Source organism: Nelumbo lutea, chromosome 8 (genome assembly GCF_056320005.1).
Source record: "Nelumbo lutea isolate HS-2025 chromosome 8, American lotus-T2T, whole genome shotgun sequence".
In the NCBI taxonomy this organism is placed as follows: Eukaryota; Viridiplantae; Streptophyta; class Magnoliopsida; order Proteales; family Nelumbonaceae; genus Nelumbo; species Nelumbo lutea.
The window spans coordinates 5,301,368-5,321,524 of NC_142691.1; the positions used below are offsets into that span (position 1 = coordinate 5,301,368).

The 20,157-nt window shown below is 32.7% G+C and overlaps 1 protein-coding gene across 2 annotated transcripts; it reads right to left on the bottom strand.

The window, feature by feature from the left end:
• Positions 1 to 2,255: 2,255 nt before the first annotated feature.
• LOC148842331 (putative uncharacterized protein YDL057W) lies at positions 2,256 to 16,804 on the bottom strand. Of its 2 annotated transcripts, XM_088958739.1 has the most exons (7): positions 16,646 to 16,804; positions 15,315 to 15,433; positions 14,667 to 14,749; positions 13,094 to 13,215; positions 11,426 to 11,590; positions 6,408 to 6,501; positions 2,256 to 3,598 (listed from the first exon to the last, which is right to left on the bottom strand). In XM_088958739.1, the coding sequence occupies exons 1-7, from the start codon at positions 16,692 to 16,694 to the stop codon at positions 3,373 to 3,375; spliced, it is 858 nt and encodes a 285-aa protein (XP_088814865.1). In that variant the 5' UTR covers positions 16,695 to 16,804; the 3' UTR covers positions 2,256 to 3,372. The 2 variants fall into 2 exon arrangements, with proteins under 2 accessions (XP_088814865.1, XP_088814867.1); XM_088958741.1 differs by lacking the exon at positions 15,315 to 15,433 and having other exon boundaries at positions 16,646 to 16,786.
• Positions 16,805 to 20,157: the final 3,353 nt, after the last annotated feature.

Genomic DNA, 20,157 nt, shown 5'->3' on the forward strand with positions numbered 1-20,157 from the left:
AAAGGCCCATCTTAGAAAATGTCATTTATCTTTTTTCAGCTTCAGTAGGACTCTGGATCTCCTGCCCACGCCTACCCACAATACACTACCCCCCATGAATTGGAAACATCTCCCCCTGCATAATACTATACAGAGGATGAGATGTTCTCCATGTGTGACTGTGATTAACGTGGGCAGGAGATCTGGGTTCCTTCAGTAGACTGTGCTTATATTACAGCCTTGCATTGATGCATCGAGATCAATGCAAGGCTGTAAGGGACTGTGTGAGCGATGTGAGTACGGTCCTGTGAATACTGAAGCCAAACTCTTCTTGAAACATTTTCAGGTATAATGGCTGACGTGGTTCATATATGGTGAACCAAACAACTCCATGTACAAATGTTTTCTCAAAAATAGGTAAATAATAAAAAACACAAAACTGCATAATGAAAACACAGAACCAAAAGTCTCCTAGAACTGATTGGTGTTAATAAAGAAGCCCATATTATATTTTGTCAATTGAATTGATTGTGACTTTGAGAGTAGGGGTGGATTCGAGTCGAGTCAAATATTTGGCTATTCAAGATCAGCTCACAAGAATAGTATCAGGCTCGAGCTTGAACTTGAGCTTGATTCAAGTTAGAGACTTAAGTTTGAACTCGATTCAAGTTAGAGACTTAAGCTCGAGCTAGATTCGGTTCATAGCTCGCAAATTCGAGCTTGGCTCGGCTTGAGCTCGACTATAAGCCATGTTCTTTTTGAAAAATAAAAATTATATGTATAAAATTATTTTTTATTTTCTAAACAAAAATTAAGAATAATAAAAATTATTTAATATTATAGATACAAAAACAATTATAAAAATTATTACTATTTACATACAAGAAAATAAGAATTATAAAATTATTTACTATTATACATGAAAAATAAAAATATTATTATATATGATAAAATTATTTATTATATATATTTTTATATGTATGTATGTAATAAAAATTATTTATTTAATACTAGGCTCACGAGCCTCACAAGCCGAGCTTCACTTGGCTCGAGTTTGGTTCAATTAGCAAGCAAGCCTATATATCAAGCTCGAATTCGGCTCGGAGTTCGATTTAAACCGAGTCAAGCCAAACTTTTCATGAGCCGAGCTCGAATAGCTCGCGAAATACTCATCTCATGGCCACCACTGATATTTTAAAGTGAATAAGAAGCAATGTGGGATTGAGGAGTCTCATGTAGCCAACTACATTTTAAACTATAAGTATATTGTATCTATTAATAGTATAATCGCAGCACAACAGACCCCAATGCATAATGCCACTCAATAAATGTCTTGAAATGAATATGAAGATCAATGTTCAAAATATCGATACACCCGATACGCCGGTATGGGCGTATCGAACAAATCGATACCCTATTTTATATGTTTTTTTTTTATTTTTTATTTTTGCAACCGGTTCAGGGGGGCTGGTTTAGGTCTTCTCCATCCCTAGACCAATCAGACCCCTCGATACACCCACTGTAGGGGCGTATCGGAGGAGTGCTGGAACGGTATCGGCCAATAAGTGTCAATACTTTGAACCTTGATAAAGATGCAAAGTGGAAAACAATAAATTGTTTCAAGATTCCTTCAAGCGTGATTAACAAATTTATCCAATGGTTTATGCTGGCGCTGTCTCAGTTTCTCTTGATAGCATAATGGTACAAATCAATGTTTTAAAAACCGATCCGAAGGCTGAATCGTTTTTGCCAATTCAACTCACCGGTTCAACCGTCTGAGTTGAATGGGTCAGGCTGTGACATCATAATTAAAAATATTAGAAAAGATAAAATATATATGTAGACATATAATATATTTATACATATATAAGAGATGTAATATGTGCCTAAATATATATATATATATATATATATAAGCCAATTTGAATAACAAAAAAAAGCATATATAAATAGCCAAAAAAATTCATGAGAAAAGCAAAAAAAATACAGAAAATACCACTAATAATTCTTAAAAAATGACATTTTCAGAATATGAAAGAAATTCAGGAATATCATTCTCGAAAACATAAGAGAATTTCAGACGAGAAAATAAGAGATAACAGAATTTCTGAAAAATAAAAATTTTCCGTGTTCAAACTTCAAACTTGAAGCTCCAATTATCCAAAGTCAAAAGGATTGCCGACTTGGAGGCTTGCAGCCGTTAAATGATCAGATCACTAAAGAATAACAGAGAAAAAATGGAAAAGAAAATACAGACTAGAATGAAAAGGCTGCTGTTTGAATGTAAATCACAGTATATTAGAATTAGAATCTAAGAGTTATGAGTACTAGAAAATGAAATTAAACGTTAAAACTTGCCCGACAAAAAGGCTAAAACATTGAATGTAAAATGTGCAAAACTTTAGATCCGATTGCAAGTCCTTGGAGATAACCACTGTATGCTAAATCTCTCATTCAACAATGGTGGGATCTCTCTGTTCTCTTCTTCTAAAAGACAGAAAGTCCTCTTTCATTTCTTCTCAGCAAAACCTTCCAAAACTGCAGATTCAATTGCAAGTCAGCCGTAAATAAACACTGTAGTTTCCAGCGCTAAATCTCTCATTCAAAGATGGTGGGATCCCTATTTGAAACACGGAAATTCCTCTTTCGTTTCTTCTCAGTAAAACCCCTAAAATGTAAAAAGAAAGTAAAAGGAGAATGAAAATAAAAGAGAGTTGGGGTCAGGCAAAGGGTTAAGACATGACCGGCATTTTAAAAAAATTTAAACCTAACCATCACCCGTTAATAACCGGGTTGTTCAGTTGACGGTTCAACTATCCGGATCAATGGTTTATTGACTTGGTCAATGGTTTTTTATTAAAAGATGGGTTTTAGTAAAACCGGAACCAGAAATATGGTCGGGCAATGATTGGGACAGTTTGGCCGTCCCAGTCAACGGCGGGTTAAAAACATTGGTACAAATCATTGGCCAGAGCCCCAGACTGAACGCTGTACCTTTTAAATTGCCAACATACCCTTTGCTAGAAAAATTGTCCTTAATTCCAAAAATTGGACACTTTAATCAGCGAGGTGCACAAATCAACAAGCGGAGCTGCATCATGGCCTATGTTCAAGGGAAGTTTCTATTCTTTGCTGTCTGTGTTGTGCAACTTCTACCTGGAGTGATCTTTTATTTTTGGCACAGAAAAGGAAAATATGCACTAAAATAAAATAATTTTATTTTATAGATGAGAAACCGAACTTAGTATTTTAATTTTCCAATGGTTAGGTCATATCAGTGGAAAAGTTCCAAATGGATGCATAACTATCGATAGCTCTCAATATCAATTTGAATGTCAGATTAATACTTCTATTAGCATTAAAAAAAAATATTGGAATCTTGATAGGATAAGTTTATCTTCCCTTGGGGAGTTGTACATGATTTGGCACATCTTTGTCTTGCTGCAGACCCGTCTTTATGAAGTCTGATACAATTGAAGCCAAGTCATCTTGATGTGAACTGTACGCATGATCAGCTCCTTCTACCACATGCAATTTGTGGTTAGGTATGATCTTTGAGAACTCCAAGGCATCTTCAATTGGCACAATTTCATCCATGGAACCGTGAATTGTCAAGACCCTGTGAATCATTCCAGTTACTTATAATATATACATAAAATACTTATCATTCAAAAATGGGGCCGTTGCTTGGTGTAATGGTAAAATTTTGGGCTGGCAAGTGTGAAAATGCAGGTTCAAGTCTGAGAGCAGCCACTTGGTGCAAAAAAAAAAAAAAAAAAAAAAAAATTGCTAGAGGTTAGGATTGTATCCAGGAGTCCGGACACCTGCCAACAAAGTAAGTCCCCACACCCTCCCAACATGATCTGATACCACACATCTCATACATGTCAGTTCCACTTTTATGGTGAATCCCAGTCTCAAGGTGAGATGTGTGGTGCCAGATCTTGTTGGTAGGGTGTTGGTAAGGGTGGCAATGGACCGGTTTTGGATTGGACCCCGTCCAGTCCAAAATCAATTTGGACGGATTGGACAGACCAACAAGGCATATTGGATTGGACCAATCCGATCTAGAATATTTATTAGATTGGATTGGACCTGGTCCATCCGTAATAAATTTATATTCGATTGGGTTGGATTAAACCAATATCTGGTCCATTTATATAAGATAAGAATATAGGTGTCAATGGACCAGGTTTGGGTTGAAACCAATCTAAATCAAAACGAATTTGAACAGATTGAATGGTCCAGACATAGAATTGTACTGATCCAGAATGGTCCAAAATAATCATTGGACTGGATTGGACCTGGTCCATTTATAATGGACTCACATTGGACTGGATCGGATTGGACCAAATCCAGTCCAATTGACACCCCTAGGTGTTGGAACGTATTTTGTTGGCAGGAGATCCCAACTCTGTATCCAGTCTATCCCTCCCACGACCCCAGATAACTGGGACCAACATTGGGTAATGGCCCTTTTCTTATCACTGAAAGGCAATGTAATCATGAAAACAATAAAACTCGGAAATTAATGAGATGCTAATGCATGTAATAAGGGCACAAAGGAAAACTCAATTTCAGATTCTAATAAGAGTGCTTCTTCTAAAGATAGGCCTGTTAAATTATTCAGTAGGAAAGGCTCTGTTTTGTGGGAGTTGGTTCCCTTGGTTATCTGTTGGCAGATTTGGCTGGAGAGAAATCAGAGAATATTTCATGCTTCAAGCTCCCCTAGGGAGGCCGTGATTGGGCAGATGGAGAGATGTCTATTCAAATGGGCAGCTGTTCACAAGGAGTTTATAGGTCTTTCATATTCTATTTGTAGATCTCAGTGGCAAAGAATCTTATGGGATGATCAGTTTGTTGTATTTTGACCTCTGGCCCTTTTTTCCATTGTAATCTATGGGAGGGATCTCTCTTTCCCTCGTTTGGTTTAATGAAATTATTTGCACCTTTTAGAAAAAAAAAGAGTTTCTGCTTCCATTGTCAAAATCCTTTGGGTAGACCATGATAAAAGGTGTCATCTAGCTGGGTGCCCAGGTAGGCTACTGGGTTCTCTTGGTGCTAAGGCAACCCATTGTCATGCATATCCATAAAATACCTGCCTTGTGTGTACTAGGCATCTGCTTAGGCTGTAAGGAATCTACCTAAGCAGGTGCCTTAATTTGTATACATGATTTACCAAGATTTTATCTCCACCCCAAAATATTGTTCTTTTTGCTCTCGATGTGTATAACAACGAATCTACCCCCTTTCTTGTTTAACTCGTTAATTGGTGTTTAATATATTGTAGCTTAGAACAAGGTCCTGTTTTTGTTACCTTGTTTTCTATCCTTTTCTTGTAATTGCTGCTTATACTCTTACAATCTAATTAATATTTAGCAACTTGTTTTTTGCTGGTTGTGATCAGTTTCTCATTGGCTATATTTAGCAATATCCATTGTTAAATTATGAGCACTTAAATCATTTCTTACTACGACCAATATCCCTTTTGGTCTGCCCCTAGCCCTTCCAGCCCATTGAACATGCAACAAATCACTTCTTTCTTACAGGTGTAGATGGTCTTCTATTCACATGACGAAACCACCTTAGCCTACTTTCTCTCGTTTTATCACTGATTGGAGCTGCTCCTAGGCTTTTTTGAATGATTTCATTTCTGATCCTATCCTTCCTAGTTTTTCTACTCATCCATTTCAGCACATGCATTTCTGCCACACTCATTTTTTTCAGACATGTTTTCTTGTCAAAAGACACTTCCATTTTATCTTTGTATTATCAATTATACTGTTATTGTAACACAGTTATAGGAACATAGAAACATATACTGAAGATTTTAGGTCTTTGTCAAAAGACGTCACCTACGAAGCTTAGGTGGGTGCCTAGGTAACAGGGTGGAATTTCCTGTTACCTTGCATTGCCTTATGGCCTAAGGAATCTACCCCCTTGATTGCAGAATCCTGCTTTTTCTGTAAGGTAAGTTAGAGAAAAGAAAGTACCAAGTAAAATAGAAAGAAAGTTTTGAGTTCCTATTCTTGAATAACCCAAAACAGCTCATGTCCTTTTCTTGAACATTGAAAATCAATTTAAGATCGTTTCTGATGACTGAAAACCAGAGTTAAAATGTCATATACTCAAACCGTACTAAAAAGAATCCTAATCACTAATTCCTTTTATTCTAAACCATCAAAACAATATTAAATAGTTGGTTGGACAAAAATACCCCTAGACATGACCCTACTTGAAAGTTGAAACTTATATGACTTGTAAAATTAAACTGGAATGATCAAAATAACCCTGAAAATACAGCATATAGATCATTGACAATAAAGGTTTTTCAGTCCTTTGAAAACTAGTGTCATTATATTTTAGGTTTTAACAAATGATTCAGATGATCAACAAAATCAAAGCAGTTTGATAAGATGTATTCTAACCTGCAGTCTCTTTTAATTGAAAGGCTTGCTGCATGCATATCAGTATTTAGGCGATCCATCAAACTTTCTTTAGTCACACAATATGCGACCTTTCCTACAATACAAGAAAATTCTTATCAAATATAGACCAGAAAGAACTTCATCTCAAGGTAAGAATATAGGAAGAGAAAAAGATTTACAAATTACAACGTATTGAAAGATGACAGTACCAAGCCTGGATAGGCATAAATCCAACTCATGAAAACACAATTAAGGATGAACCAGTTAATTTATTACCAACTTTTCAAAACCTTGCAATTTGGAAGTTCCATTACATATTAGAGAAAAAATATAATGGAGTAAAAAACTTCATAACTGTAAGCCAGAATAAACAAGATTTTTAATACAACAGAAAAAAGGTAGTCATTAACTTTTGGACTTTTATTTTACAATTCAAAACAATCAAAAGGACTTACTAATATATATATATATATATATATATATATATATATATATATATATTAAAATTGGTCTGTCTACGTCACCATACCTTTCCTTGCTTCAAACCCCCTTCCTAATTTTCTGTTTTTTTTTTTAATTTTTTAATTTATTTTTAATTCCACATAATTACCCATTAAACCAATAAGGAAATCATATATGCTTAACTATATCTAAAAACCATAAAGAAAGAGGGATTTGCTTTTCTAATGTTTAGCCAAGTGGCACCACTTTCCCCCACTTCCTCCTAAATTGTCTCTAATTCCTATTTATCTCCTAAATTATCTCTAACTCCTATTTATCTCTTAAATTATCTCAAATTTAGTAGAGAGATTCTCTCCTAAACTATCTCTAATTCCTATTTACCCTCTCCCCCACTTTTTATCTACACCTATCTAAAGAAAGTTTCAATTAAAAAAATTCAAAATTTAAATGTTATAACGAAATTATATAATAAATTTAAAATATTTATTCAAAACACAAAAAACTAATAGATTTAATAATGTTCATATTATTAGTAATTCAATATTTTTACAAAATTCATCATGAAATTATGTAATAACAATATAAATTATAATTTTACAAATTATTGAATTTAAATGTAATTCAAATATTAAAAATTTAACATTATAAAATAAAACATTATTTAAATATTTCAATAACTAAAAATCCAAAATACAAAACATTAAAAATATCTAAATAACATAACAAAATATTTAATAATGCACAATAACATTAAAATAAATGAAATTCAAATAATGAAAAATTTTAAATATTTAACATGACAAAATTTTAAATAGTTAAAATAACGAAATTATGTAATAAATTTAAAAAATTATTAAAAGAAGAAAAATAATTATAATAGAATTCATAATATTCATATAAATAATAATTTAATATTTTACAAAATTAATAACGAATTATATAATAATAGTACAATTATAATTTTATGGATTATTAAATTCAATAAATAATCAATATTTTAAGAATTTAAATAAAAATATTATTTCAATAACTAAATAATATTGTAAAAAACTAATTTCACTTATATCAATTAATAATTATAGAAAATAACTATCAACAAAATTATATTGATTAGTAATAATTTTACAATAATAGTGTATATTCATTATATATTTATATACTAAAATTAATATTTATTTTATTTTCAGTAATTATTTATTGTTCTTTTATGAATATGCTTTCAATAATTATTTATAAATCTATTTTTATTTTGTTACTAAATAGAAAACTATCAATAATTACTGAAGATTAAACAACTATTATTTGACTTTTGAAATTTAATTTATCGTATTTATTGTATTTTTGTTATAAATTTATTTTTAGTAATTATATATTTTTATAATTTATAGATTAATACTTATTAGAGGTTAAACTGTTATTTGAGATTACACTATTTATTGACTAATTTAGTATATTTTCAGTATTTATTATATTTTTGTAATTATTGCATTTTTATTATATATATATATATATATATATATATATATTATATTTTCATTATAAACTTATTTTCAATGATTGTGTACGTTTGCTATAAAATTTCAATAATTATTGGAGATTAAGCTATTGTTTTTTATTAGAGATTAGAATATAAATTTAGTTGAAATTAGGAGTGTTCAATGATTTGTTCAGTTTAGTTGCAGGCTGTTTTGCCAACCAAATCGATCTGGTCAAGTCCGTAGTTTGTTACTTGAAACCGATTGACCATTAGTGAAAACCCATCAACTCAGGTTGTATCGATTTGGGCCTATTTTTGGTTTAGTTTGTTTGTCCAAAAGATTTAAACTTAAAAATTAACTTTAAATTTCATAAATTACAATGATATTATTAAAAATTAAATTACAAAAATTAAATCTATGATATAAAATATTTTAGACTAAGAAATATGGGAATTTTCCTACTTTCCCGTATAAAATGATTAAATTTAAAATATAAAATATTAATATATATTTATTAAACCAAAGCCGATCTGAAATGCTAGAAAACCAACCAACTCGGGTTGCGTTTGATATGATTGTTTATTAAAAATTAAAATATAAAACAATTATATACTCCTATGCATTTCTATTGTTTAACTTTTACTTAACAAAGCACGAGTCCCTATCACCATGCCTCTCCTTGCTCCATTATCCCCACCTTGCATTCTCTTTGACTTTCTCTCCTCTCCCCTTCCCACCACTCCCATTAAGCCATGTCACCCAATTACCTAAAAATATTCCTATAATCTCTCACCTAAGGTATCTCATTTAAACTAATAGGAAAGTATCATGTTGCCACATTCCCTAATCAATTCCTAAAATGCACCCCCCAATCTATATCCACTCTCCCTCATTTAAAATATTCATATTAATTAATAAATAGTTAAATACGGTTAATATTTAATCCCACCCATATTCAATGAGTATTAAGTAGTGTTATTACCAAAAGTTAATAAATACGGTTAGTAAATTACCAAAAATTAATAAATATTGTTATTAATCAACTCATTAACAACATTTTATAGAAATTGAAAACTCTTTAACTAATTTCTATAAAATTGAGAAGTATATTTAACAATTATCAAAAAGTATAAGATTTTAGTTATTGTTATTATTATAATTAATAACCAAATACAAATGGGGGAACAACATATTATAATGTTAGAAAATGAAATTATTAATTAATTTATATTGAAAAATAAAAAATAAATTAGTGTAATTTCGTTAGTAAACTACCAAATAAAAAATTATATTTAATAACAATTAAAAAAAATCAATAAATCCCCAAGGTTACACAAATGTAATAATTTTTCAAAAATTTTCATAAAACTACATTTTCATAAAATAACATTTTTGGAATTAAAAGATATAAATTATTTGAAAGTTTATTTAAAATGCATTAAATAAATTTTGAAAACTATTAGAATATTTTGGAAATTTTAGGAAAATTTATTACATTTGATAGATTTTGGAAAACCATTGAAAATTTATGTAATTTTCATTGCAAATTATTGAAAATTATTAAAGATAAATGACTATGGGAAATGGAAAACTATAATTACAAAAATTATTAAGATAAATTAGTATAATATTGGAAAAAGGAAATTATTGGTTAGTTTGTATTAGAAATTATAAGATAAATTAGTATAATTCTGTAAGTAAACCATTTAAAAAGAAAATAAATTATTTAATAAAAATTTAAATAATTTTGAATAAATTTTCAAAATTACACAAGTACAATAAAATTTCCAAAATTTTCATAAAATTACATTTTTGAATATTAAAGACAATTTAGTGTAGTTTTAGAAATTTACCATGTGGTTGATACTCAATATATCCTTTTGATCATTTATATCATTAAAATGAATATTGAGTTGATGGGGACAATGTTTTCAAAACTGGATCAAACTAGATGGTTAGACTGGAAAAATTGGGAACCGGACACCATTTCACCTCAAAACTGCTTTTTGTCCAAAATTGTTTATTTGGTTAGTGAACCACTGACCTGGGCGGTCAAACCGTCAACCCGAACAACAGTTTTTGGCCTTTTTTGTTTTTCTAATTTTTTATTTTTTTTGTTAGGGTGGGTCATCCGTTCAGACCAAACAATCAGATCGTTCGACCCCAGAACGGTTCCCTATCCGGTCCAATTTTAAAAACCTTGGATGGGGAGTGGGTGTCTTGCCTTAAGCTTGGCTTGGTGTGTGGCATGACTGGGCCATGGACCAACCTGACCCGCGGCACAGCACGGGCCCATGCGGGCTCGAGCCGTGGGTCGTGTTGAACCGACCCCACAAATTATCCTAGAGGGAGGCACGGCCTGGGATGCCTCGTGGGCCAACACGGCACGAATCACACTTTGTGCAAGCCACATGCGGGTCATGTCATGCTGACCTAGCACAACCCAATTTACACCTCTACTTGAACCCGCCTAATACTGGGGATGGGGCAACGAAATTCAAGGATTCTCCATCGTTGATGAGTAGTGGGGTGCCTTGCCCTTGAACTCACCCGACATTGAGTGGTTACCTTGTCCTGAACCTGCGTGACACTAGGAACGGGGCGGGGATGGGGTAGAGTGTCTTGACTATGGGGCAGGGAAAGGGATAGGGTGCCCTGCCCTGAACCCACCCCGTTGTAATTCCTATATAATTGTTAATTATTAGTGGAATTAATAAAAATGTTAGCTTTATAATTATTTTTATTTATTTAAAAATAATCAAAATTTCATTTAAAAATAATAAAAAGAATAAAAATTATTAATAAAACTAAATTTATTAAAAAATATTTGTTCATATTCAATTAACAACAATTACTTTTTATAAATCAATATTAAATGAAAAATAAAATTATTAAATCTTTCAGATTTTCCCGTGCATCGAATGGGTCCCTACTAGTATAAATAATTAATTTCAGATCATGCCAAACCCATCACATGATATTACATTCAAAACTGTGACCACATTCAACTCCAAATGTTCAATTAGGATGATAACAAGCATAGCCCTGCAAAATTTTAGATATTAAATAACATATTACCTGTTTTATGCCGAACATCAATAAACCCATCCTTCTTGATTCTTTCCATAAAATCTTTACCCAAACGATCCTCAATGCCTCTCTCCATATAGAAGCGTCCAGAAACATTGATAACTGTATGGACATCAGGAAATCTAGAGGCATATAAGAGCACCACATCTCCTCCTGAATAGCATTTTGAGCAATAAATCACTTTGAAGAAAATAGATGACATAAATACAAACAAGTAGCCTATTCAAACAAGTTTCCTAAACCAGAAAAACTGATAAAAAAGATGAAATATAGAAAAGATTATAAACTAAAGGATATGGTTTGTGAAGTCCAATTTACTTGTATAAAAACAAAGAAATGACCCTCCTCTTCCTGTGAAAAATAATCTGGCACCATTAAGAAATAAGAAGAAATACATGGTGAGTTGGGAGCTGGTATGCCAGCCTAAGAAGGTGGGGGTATTCTCTTTGCCCATTATTTCATCTATTTTAAGCATTAGTATCATCAGAGCCATGATATTTTTTTTCCTTTCATTTTTCTTGCCAAGTACAAAAAAAAAAAAGCATAGGTCGAATAAATAAAAAGGAGAAAAATAACAATGGTGTTCTCCACATAAAAGCTTTACAATGTCCTGGCCCTATATATTTTTCTGTTAATTGCAGCTTTAATGCCATTTTAAGTGCATATGTCAACACTGAGTTATTTCTTGAGTTATTCACCATTTTAATGAGCAAAATGTTTAAGCAGGCCTTTTTTGTTCTTTTGTCCTCCTTTTCTTGTACATTGTACTAATTATTTACTAATAATAAATTTTTGTCATGTTAGTAATCTGAAAAAAAATGCTGAAGGTCTTAAATGCATAATTTAGCTGAAAGATACTACTAGGAATTGTGGAGAAATTAGACAATTGAAGCTTATAATAAGATAAGAAATGAAGCTGGTCATTGAAATCCATTACCCACTGATATATGCACTGAACATCATTTCCTTTTTCATTATGAGATAAATATTAATTGACTATTATGAGACAAAAATTAATGAATAAATAGTAGGGAGTGTACAGAGTTACAAGAAAGCCTAAAGTTCATCTCTTTTAAGGATTCAATAACCTAGCTTAAAAATGATGGAAAATTATCTACTTGCCCATTAAAGATCTGCAACAGCGATGTAATAAGGTGGGGTTTAGCATGCTGAACATTATGACTTCCACTTAAAAAATGCTATTCGTGGTCAAATTCTTCAGTTCTTTTGTTGATCAGAAAAGAAAACTTTAATCATTCATTAATAGTATAAGAAGTGATAAGGACAAATTCACCCTCCAGAAAGATGCTAAAGGAGTGTCTGGAACAGCCAAAGAGAATGCCATCGAAGACAAATACAAAGGCACCCTACTCTGGCAACGAGGATCTTTAGTTCATCATACTCCCAATTTGCTCTTTATAAATTATTGGCCAGGGAGTTGACTGAAATTGGAACCACTTGAATGAACTATTCATTATGGAAGAAAGGCTTTAGCTTACATAATATGATATCATAATGTACAAAGTACATCTAAGGACATGAGCACCCTTCCCAAAAACCTGACAGTCAGATCCTTATTGGCCCAATAGTCTCTCTCTCTCTCTCTCTCTCTTGGTAAGGCTCTACAAATTAAGAACGGGATACAAATTTACATACCTTTACTATGGCCAAGAATTGCAGTTATTAGACGTTTCAATCTAGAAAAATGTAGGACTACAGCATGCAGATCATCAGTCTCTCCACCATAGTTACCATACTGAAATGAACCTTCACTTTCCCTGAAGGCAGAGCACCATCAATTGCAGTTTATTTATATTTTTCAGTCATTTTGTGTTTTTCAGTTTTAATATATCTCTGAATTGAGACAAAGATTCCTGCTTAGAATTATTTCCATCTAGAACTAGAAAACAAATAACAAAAGGTTCAAGCAAAAAAAAAGTTGGATTATCAACAAAGCCTGTCATGGAAATATATACACTTTAATTTCTTGGAGCCTCAATAACATCACAGCTGTTCCCTTGTAGGGAAATAGTAGGCCATGAGAACACATTCTGCAGAATAAAAACTCAGATTTTTCTTTTCCATTGCAATGTTTTATGCAGTCATAAAAATCATTTGATTAAAGCATGATGTCAGGGCAAATAACACAAGTCATTGAAAGCAAATTAACAATTCCCTTGACCCTTTAAAGCATGAAGCAGTCATTACAATCATCATACACACAACTCAAAAAATTGATATTCCAATTAGTTGGGGTTGGCTACATGAATACTATTCTTCCATTGCATTCTTTTATCATCATCATTTACTTTATTTACCACCATGGTTTTGGCTGAAATGTTCCCTTTCATTCTTCTCCATCTAAGGTACCTCTGTAATTTGCAAAGTCATATGATGAAATGTATCTTTCATGGGTTCGACTATGATACTGGAAAGACATGATACCAGAAAAACGTACATCCAATCAACCGGTATTATAAAAGAGGTGGTCAATCAGGGGGCATTCATCACAATTCACGGGGGTGCTTTGATTGGTCAAAGCTCTTCCGGTACCATATCTTTTCCCATCTTTCATTGTAGGGACAATTTTCCCTAATACCTGTTTTTCCTCCTTGTGATAAAAAAACTCTCCTTCCTTCCTAGTTGACAAATTCACATCCACAAGTCTACTCACACATGAGGTCAAGAACTAAATCCAGATTGGACTTAGAGGCCCAGAACATGTAATCATACAGCAGATAACAAAATCTTTTACATATAATTATTCCCAGAAACTTTATATGAAAAGAAACTGAATATGTCATATGGTTTTAATACTAAAAGGATAAAAAAACAACAAATTAAAAAATGTTATCAACCTGGATGTCAACAAAATGTCCTATGTATAATTATTCCAAGAATCTTCATATGACAAGAGACTTGATACCTCATATGGATTTATTCTAAAAGGATAAGAAATAATAAATTCAACAACTTTTTCAATTTGAATGTTGCTACACATAATTTTTTAGAAACTCTTATATAAGAAATGCTGTGAACAACAAATCAATCAAGCATCCATAAATGAGGCTAAAACTAAACCATTTATAAAGCATCTGAATTATGAATTTTGTAATTACAGTGAATTCAAAAGAAACATAAGATGAAAAGCAATAGCAAAAGAGAAGATACTCTACATGAACCTTCTAAGGTCTTTCAGATTTTTTGTCATTTATTGGCACCAGCTTACCCATTTCCTGAAAAGTCAAAGCGAAAGGCACTGATTCCTTCTTTCTCTAAAACTGTAGCAAGGTTTGTGATAATGCTGGATTCCTGCGCATGCCAACCCAAGCCATCACCAACTGAAGACATTCATAACATTGCATAGGAACTAAAAAGCAACCATATTAACATACATCCAGCCAAAAACAAAGAAAAGTTAATGAAATATCAATAGGCTTATATCCTGAAAAGAATTAATTACATTTGCTAAATCAAAATATGCCAACAATATTCAACATGGATTTCACATTTGTGCAATTGAATTACTCATAAACTTTGAAATTTTTCATTAGTATACAATGTATGCTGGGGAGTGAACTTTAGGACAATAGTTACATGGCTAAGCTACAGAATAGTGCACTCCATATAAAAAGAAAGGAAAATTGGTACCAGATGAAATGAAATTAACAGTGAAACACTTCAGGCACATATTTTCACTCAGGCCAATTCAGGAAGACAAAGACAGAATTACTTTGCTTTTTTTTTTTTTTTCTCCCTTGTTGGGTGAACATAAAATTTGATAAAGCATGATGATCGGAAATATCAACACTGGATTAGGTCCAGATTAAGGGAAAAGAAGCATAACTGAAGTACTTAGAATATCATAGTTCCCAACCTTTGAACATCGAAATCCATGGCACAATATGACAAGTTCCACAGAACCTGTTTCATGCAAAACCCCCACAAGCTTCTGACCGTAGTTGTTCTGTATAATAATTCTCTGCTTCTGACTTACTGAGAAAGAAAAAATAGATTAAACATAACTTGTATGACATTATCTAGAACTTCACCAATACCTTAAAGAAAATGGTATTTACATAGATATCCATTTGTTAAATGTATATTCCAACATTGAAGCCATTCTTCCAATGACTTGGGTGGTGTATGGTCAATGGTTCTAAAAAAGGGTGGTATGGTTCTAGAACCATACCATTTCTTTTTTTTTGAAAATGACAATTTTTTATGGAACCACATAATGCAAAAGAAACTGTTCTGTTCATTGCTCATTTTTTGAACCATGACATGTGAGCATTGATTGTATGATTCATGCATGTATGCATCTACATTCACTATTTAGTTATGATCATATGGTCATCATCAAATAGAGAAATTACAACTGGAGCCATATTGATGTGAGATGCACCAATATAACTGTCATGTCCTGCTTACACAAGCGAACCATGTTTCCTGTTGAGAAAGCTAGAAAAAAGTTGTGTTTCGAAGAAAGGCCATTGTGCTGGTTCTAGAACCGTGATTTGTTGGTTTCAGAACCAGTAAACTTTTGAATCCTCAATTTATTTTTGGTTATAATCATTCGAGATAGTAAGGCCTATTGATATTATAATCATTCTTCTATAAAAAATTTACTTACCCAGATATTTTACTAGCAATGTGAATCATTTTATTCTTTGAATTTCTATGATTAGTGAATTGTTATCATACCAACAACTCGATTACAAGCAACGACGCGAGAAATATAGGTAAGAGCATCTTTAAAGCCTATGGATGCCCATGAATGAGAATATAATGTCAAATATTTGGTATCCACGAAAGTTCGTACAATATTGAAGGAAATCGTTACAGTAGAATAAACAGAAGATATGACAAACTTTACACATTCAATTAGCACAAACTGGTATTTGACAGTGCCTTCACTTATAGATTACAAATTGAATTATCAAGGCCGCTTTCATCAAATGACGATTTAATATATAAAAAAGGAAACCCCTAAGCTACCAATCTTTAAATTGTGCAAAGAATATCTAAGACAAAGTAACGAGAGTCATGATTCTTTCTAACGCCATGATAGATACAAGCCATTGAAGCTACTAGACAGACTGCTGATCAATGGGAAATATTCATTTGTGACTCAGTTAACAGGAACAATTAAATTCATTAAATTTCACGTCGTCTTCTTGGATCTATGAACTATAAACTGCTATTTACCTGGTTCATCGCGTTTATGGGCGGCCGAAATCAAACCCGACTGATCCATTGATGACGATGAACTGACAAAGCGATAAAGAAATTGCTAAGCGATCAACTGCTTGGTTTATGAGCGCAAGAAAATGTCAAGTACACGGACCTCTTTTGTACTCCTCACAAATCCATCTTACACCACGTGACGGGATCTGCTCCTCACTAATGGGCGCCTCACGGGCACATCCAGCGAATAATATAACAAATAAACACGGAAAATATTCTAACGTATGATAAGACGTGTGTGAGGCTAGAAAGCGCCCAAAAAATGTCGTAGGGTACATTTCAATTCTGTATAGGAATGGGAACATCTCCGACTAATAAGTACGGAGAGCTGTTGGGGTCAAGAGTAGGGGTGCTATTTCAGCCGACCCTACTCCGGATTTATATTAAGACTAAAAATTTTAGGGTTGGATTTGAGTTTAATACTTCAAATCGATCCTGTATATATTTAAATTTATATATTTTGTGTATAATATATATATATATATATGCATATATATTATTTTACATTATATTATATATTTTATATATAAATATTATAATATGTATAATTTATATTATATATAATATATTATATTATATAATATATAAAATAAAAGTGTATATATATATTATGTCATTTAATATAAAATACTATAGATTTATAATGTTTTATATATAAAAAAATTGGCCCAGAATCAGGCTCGGTCAGGCCCGTGTAGACTTGGGCTATGGCTTATATCATAAGTGCAAAGCCTGGCCTGGGCCTAACCTGGCCCGGCCCATGATCACCCCTAGGAATTTCTGGAAATGCCATGCTTTGACTAAAAATCAAAGCATGGTGTAAATAAGTGAACTGCTGAGAGTGCCCAGCCCAAAAACTGTCTCAACAACCTATGATATTGGGCCCAAACAGCCAAAGTTAACCCTGTTTTCAATGCAGGCTGAAATGTGAATGAGTTGGAGATCGGCTACACAATTGTAGCCTTTCTTTTTGTAAATTACAAAGACACCCTTTACTATGGGTGAATGATAAAAGATGAGATTCCATGACAGTAATAAATTTATGAGCCCTACTATAAAAAATGCGGGCCCAATGTCTTTAATACCAACGTGAAACCTTATCATTATCATTGTTTCCACACTTCCACAACCCGCTGAACAGGAATCAACCAGCGTGAAATCTTTATCATTAATAAAAAAAAGCAAACAAGCAAACTAATGAGGTCTATCAACCCCAAGGCCTAACAAAGCAGAATCAGCCTCCAAAACAGGAACTAACCACTCTGGAGAAGAAGACCAGACCGGGAGCTTACTAACCCCACTAATCCTTTTGAAGCAAGACAGTGGGCTAGCTGCTGAAACACAATGATTCTTAACAAAACAAAACTACAACGATACACCATCCAAAGCAAGATATTAGCTAAAAGAGGACAAGTAGTAAGATGACAGCCAAAAGATTTATTTAGTGGCAAGAGTTTTTGTAAGTGTGTGTGTGTGTGAGAGAGAGAGAGAGAGAGAGTCACTTAAGACTATCAGGTTCATGATGCCAATAGACTTCTTTGCAGCAACTACAACAAGATCTAATAGAGGAAAAGGCTTCTGAGTTCTAAGTGATTTGGTCTTACAAGCTAAGAGGCACAACTAGTTTGCAAAAAAGAAGCATTCATCCTAAATTTAGACAACTCCAATCAAAAGAAACATTACTTGTTCTCCTAGGATGCAAACAATCCTCCAAATCTTGAGGGGAAGTTTTCTTCACTTCATCAACTTGTTCACAGAGAGAGTGGTTGAAAATGGATTAGGGTAGGCACCATTAAAAATAAATACATTTCAGCCATTAAAAATAATAGCTGAAAATTCAATGATGTCCATATCTATTTCTTATGAGCATGAAACTTGCTCCAACCATCTTGTCCACTAATCTGCAAAGGAGGAAAAGATATATTCAGATTACAACCAAACCAGCATGCACGACCACGAGCATGATCAATTGATCATCACACAGCAAAAGAGGATGGGTAATGCTTTCAGATGACCTTTCACATATATAGGAGACATATCTCATTGATTTGGATTCCTCTATTAGCCAAAGCCTTATGTACTGCTATACTATTATGACAACATTTCCAAATGAAATATATGATTTTCTGAGGAATATTCTAAGACCAAGCCTTCCTCTAAGGGATTATGGATAAACTAGGAGAGGTATTTTCAACACTATCATGATCAGAAGACAGTTTCAGAACCACATGATAAGCAGATTTATTTGACTGAGAATCTACCCTTGGGGTCAATGGTCCAGGATAATCTATCTTGCTGAGATATAGAATGAAGATCCATCTCCATTATCTTTATCGCTGTATAACTATTAAAGTTTTGGTCCCTTGCAAAATAAAGAGAAAAAAATATACCTAAATCCAAATTCGATTTGATAATAATTAGACTTAACAAATCAAATTTTATTAGATTGGATTCTGATGGAAATATAGGAATAATATTTAAATATTATTAGATCGGATCATATAAGATCATAGATCCATTTTAGAAGTAGGTTGAATCACAATTAACGGGGTTGAAGTATATGCTTTACAACTTATGTTTATTTGCAATTTACAAAGCCGGTTAGGGGTGAGCAATCAGTTTATTCGGTTAAAAAATGAATTAGATATATATTAAAATGAAAAATCAAACCAAAATTGAATTCAAAATTTTTGGTTCATTTTTTGGTTAAAATCAAATTTCATTAATATATTAAAATATACTAACATATTAATATATATACACACACATATAAATAAATAAATATATAATATAATATATATCAGATATTATATATTAATATATATTATGTATACATAATAAAATTTGGTTAATCCGGTTTTTTCAATTAACCAAATTATCAAACCTAAAAAATCGAAACCAAAATTAAACTTTTACAAAACCAAATTAATCGAACCAAAATAACCAAAACTGAAGCTTTCACTTTCAGTTTGATTTTTTGGTTTTAACTGAAGACATGGTAACCCCTACTACTTATAGATGATCCACATGTGCGTTCAAGCACTGATGAGCGCATTGAACCATTCCTCACAGTGCAGGCACAATCACATAATTATTGGAAATGCTAGGGAGAGAGTTGTAAAGTGGGCCATCCACATATGGGCCGGCATGGCCTAGCACAACAACAAGCACGGCCCTGATCACTGTAGCAACTACCAAGTGGGGCGTGCCAGGCCTCAAAACCCAAGCCTCCACTCTCCAGGTCACAACACAACGTGAAAAAATAGGCCGTGTCAACACAACCCGTGTGTCAATTCAGATGGCAGCCCGATACTGCCCACAGATATATATACTTATTTCAATTTTATTTTATATATAACAATTGTATAAATCAAAATTCATTTGGATTAAAATTATAACGGCTCGCTACAGTGATGGAGGCCCATATAAATGGGCCGTACCGGCCCACATTACACCTCCGGGGTCCTATATGC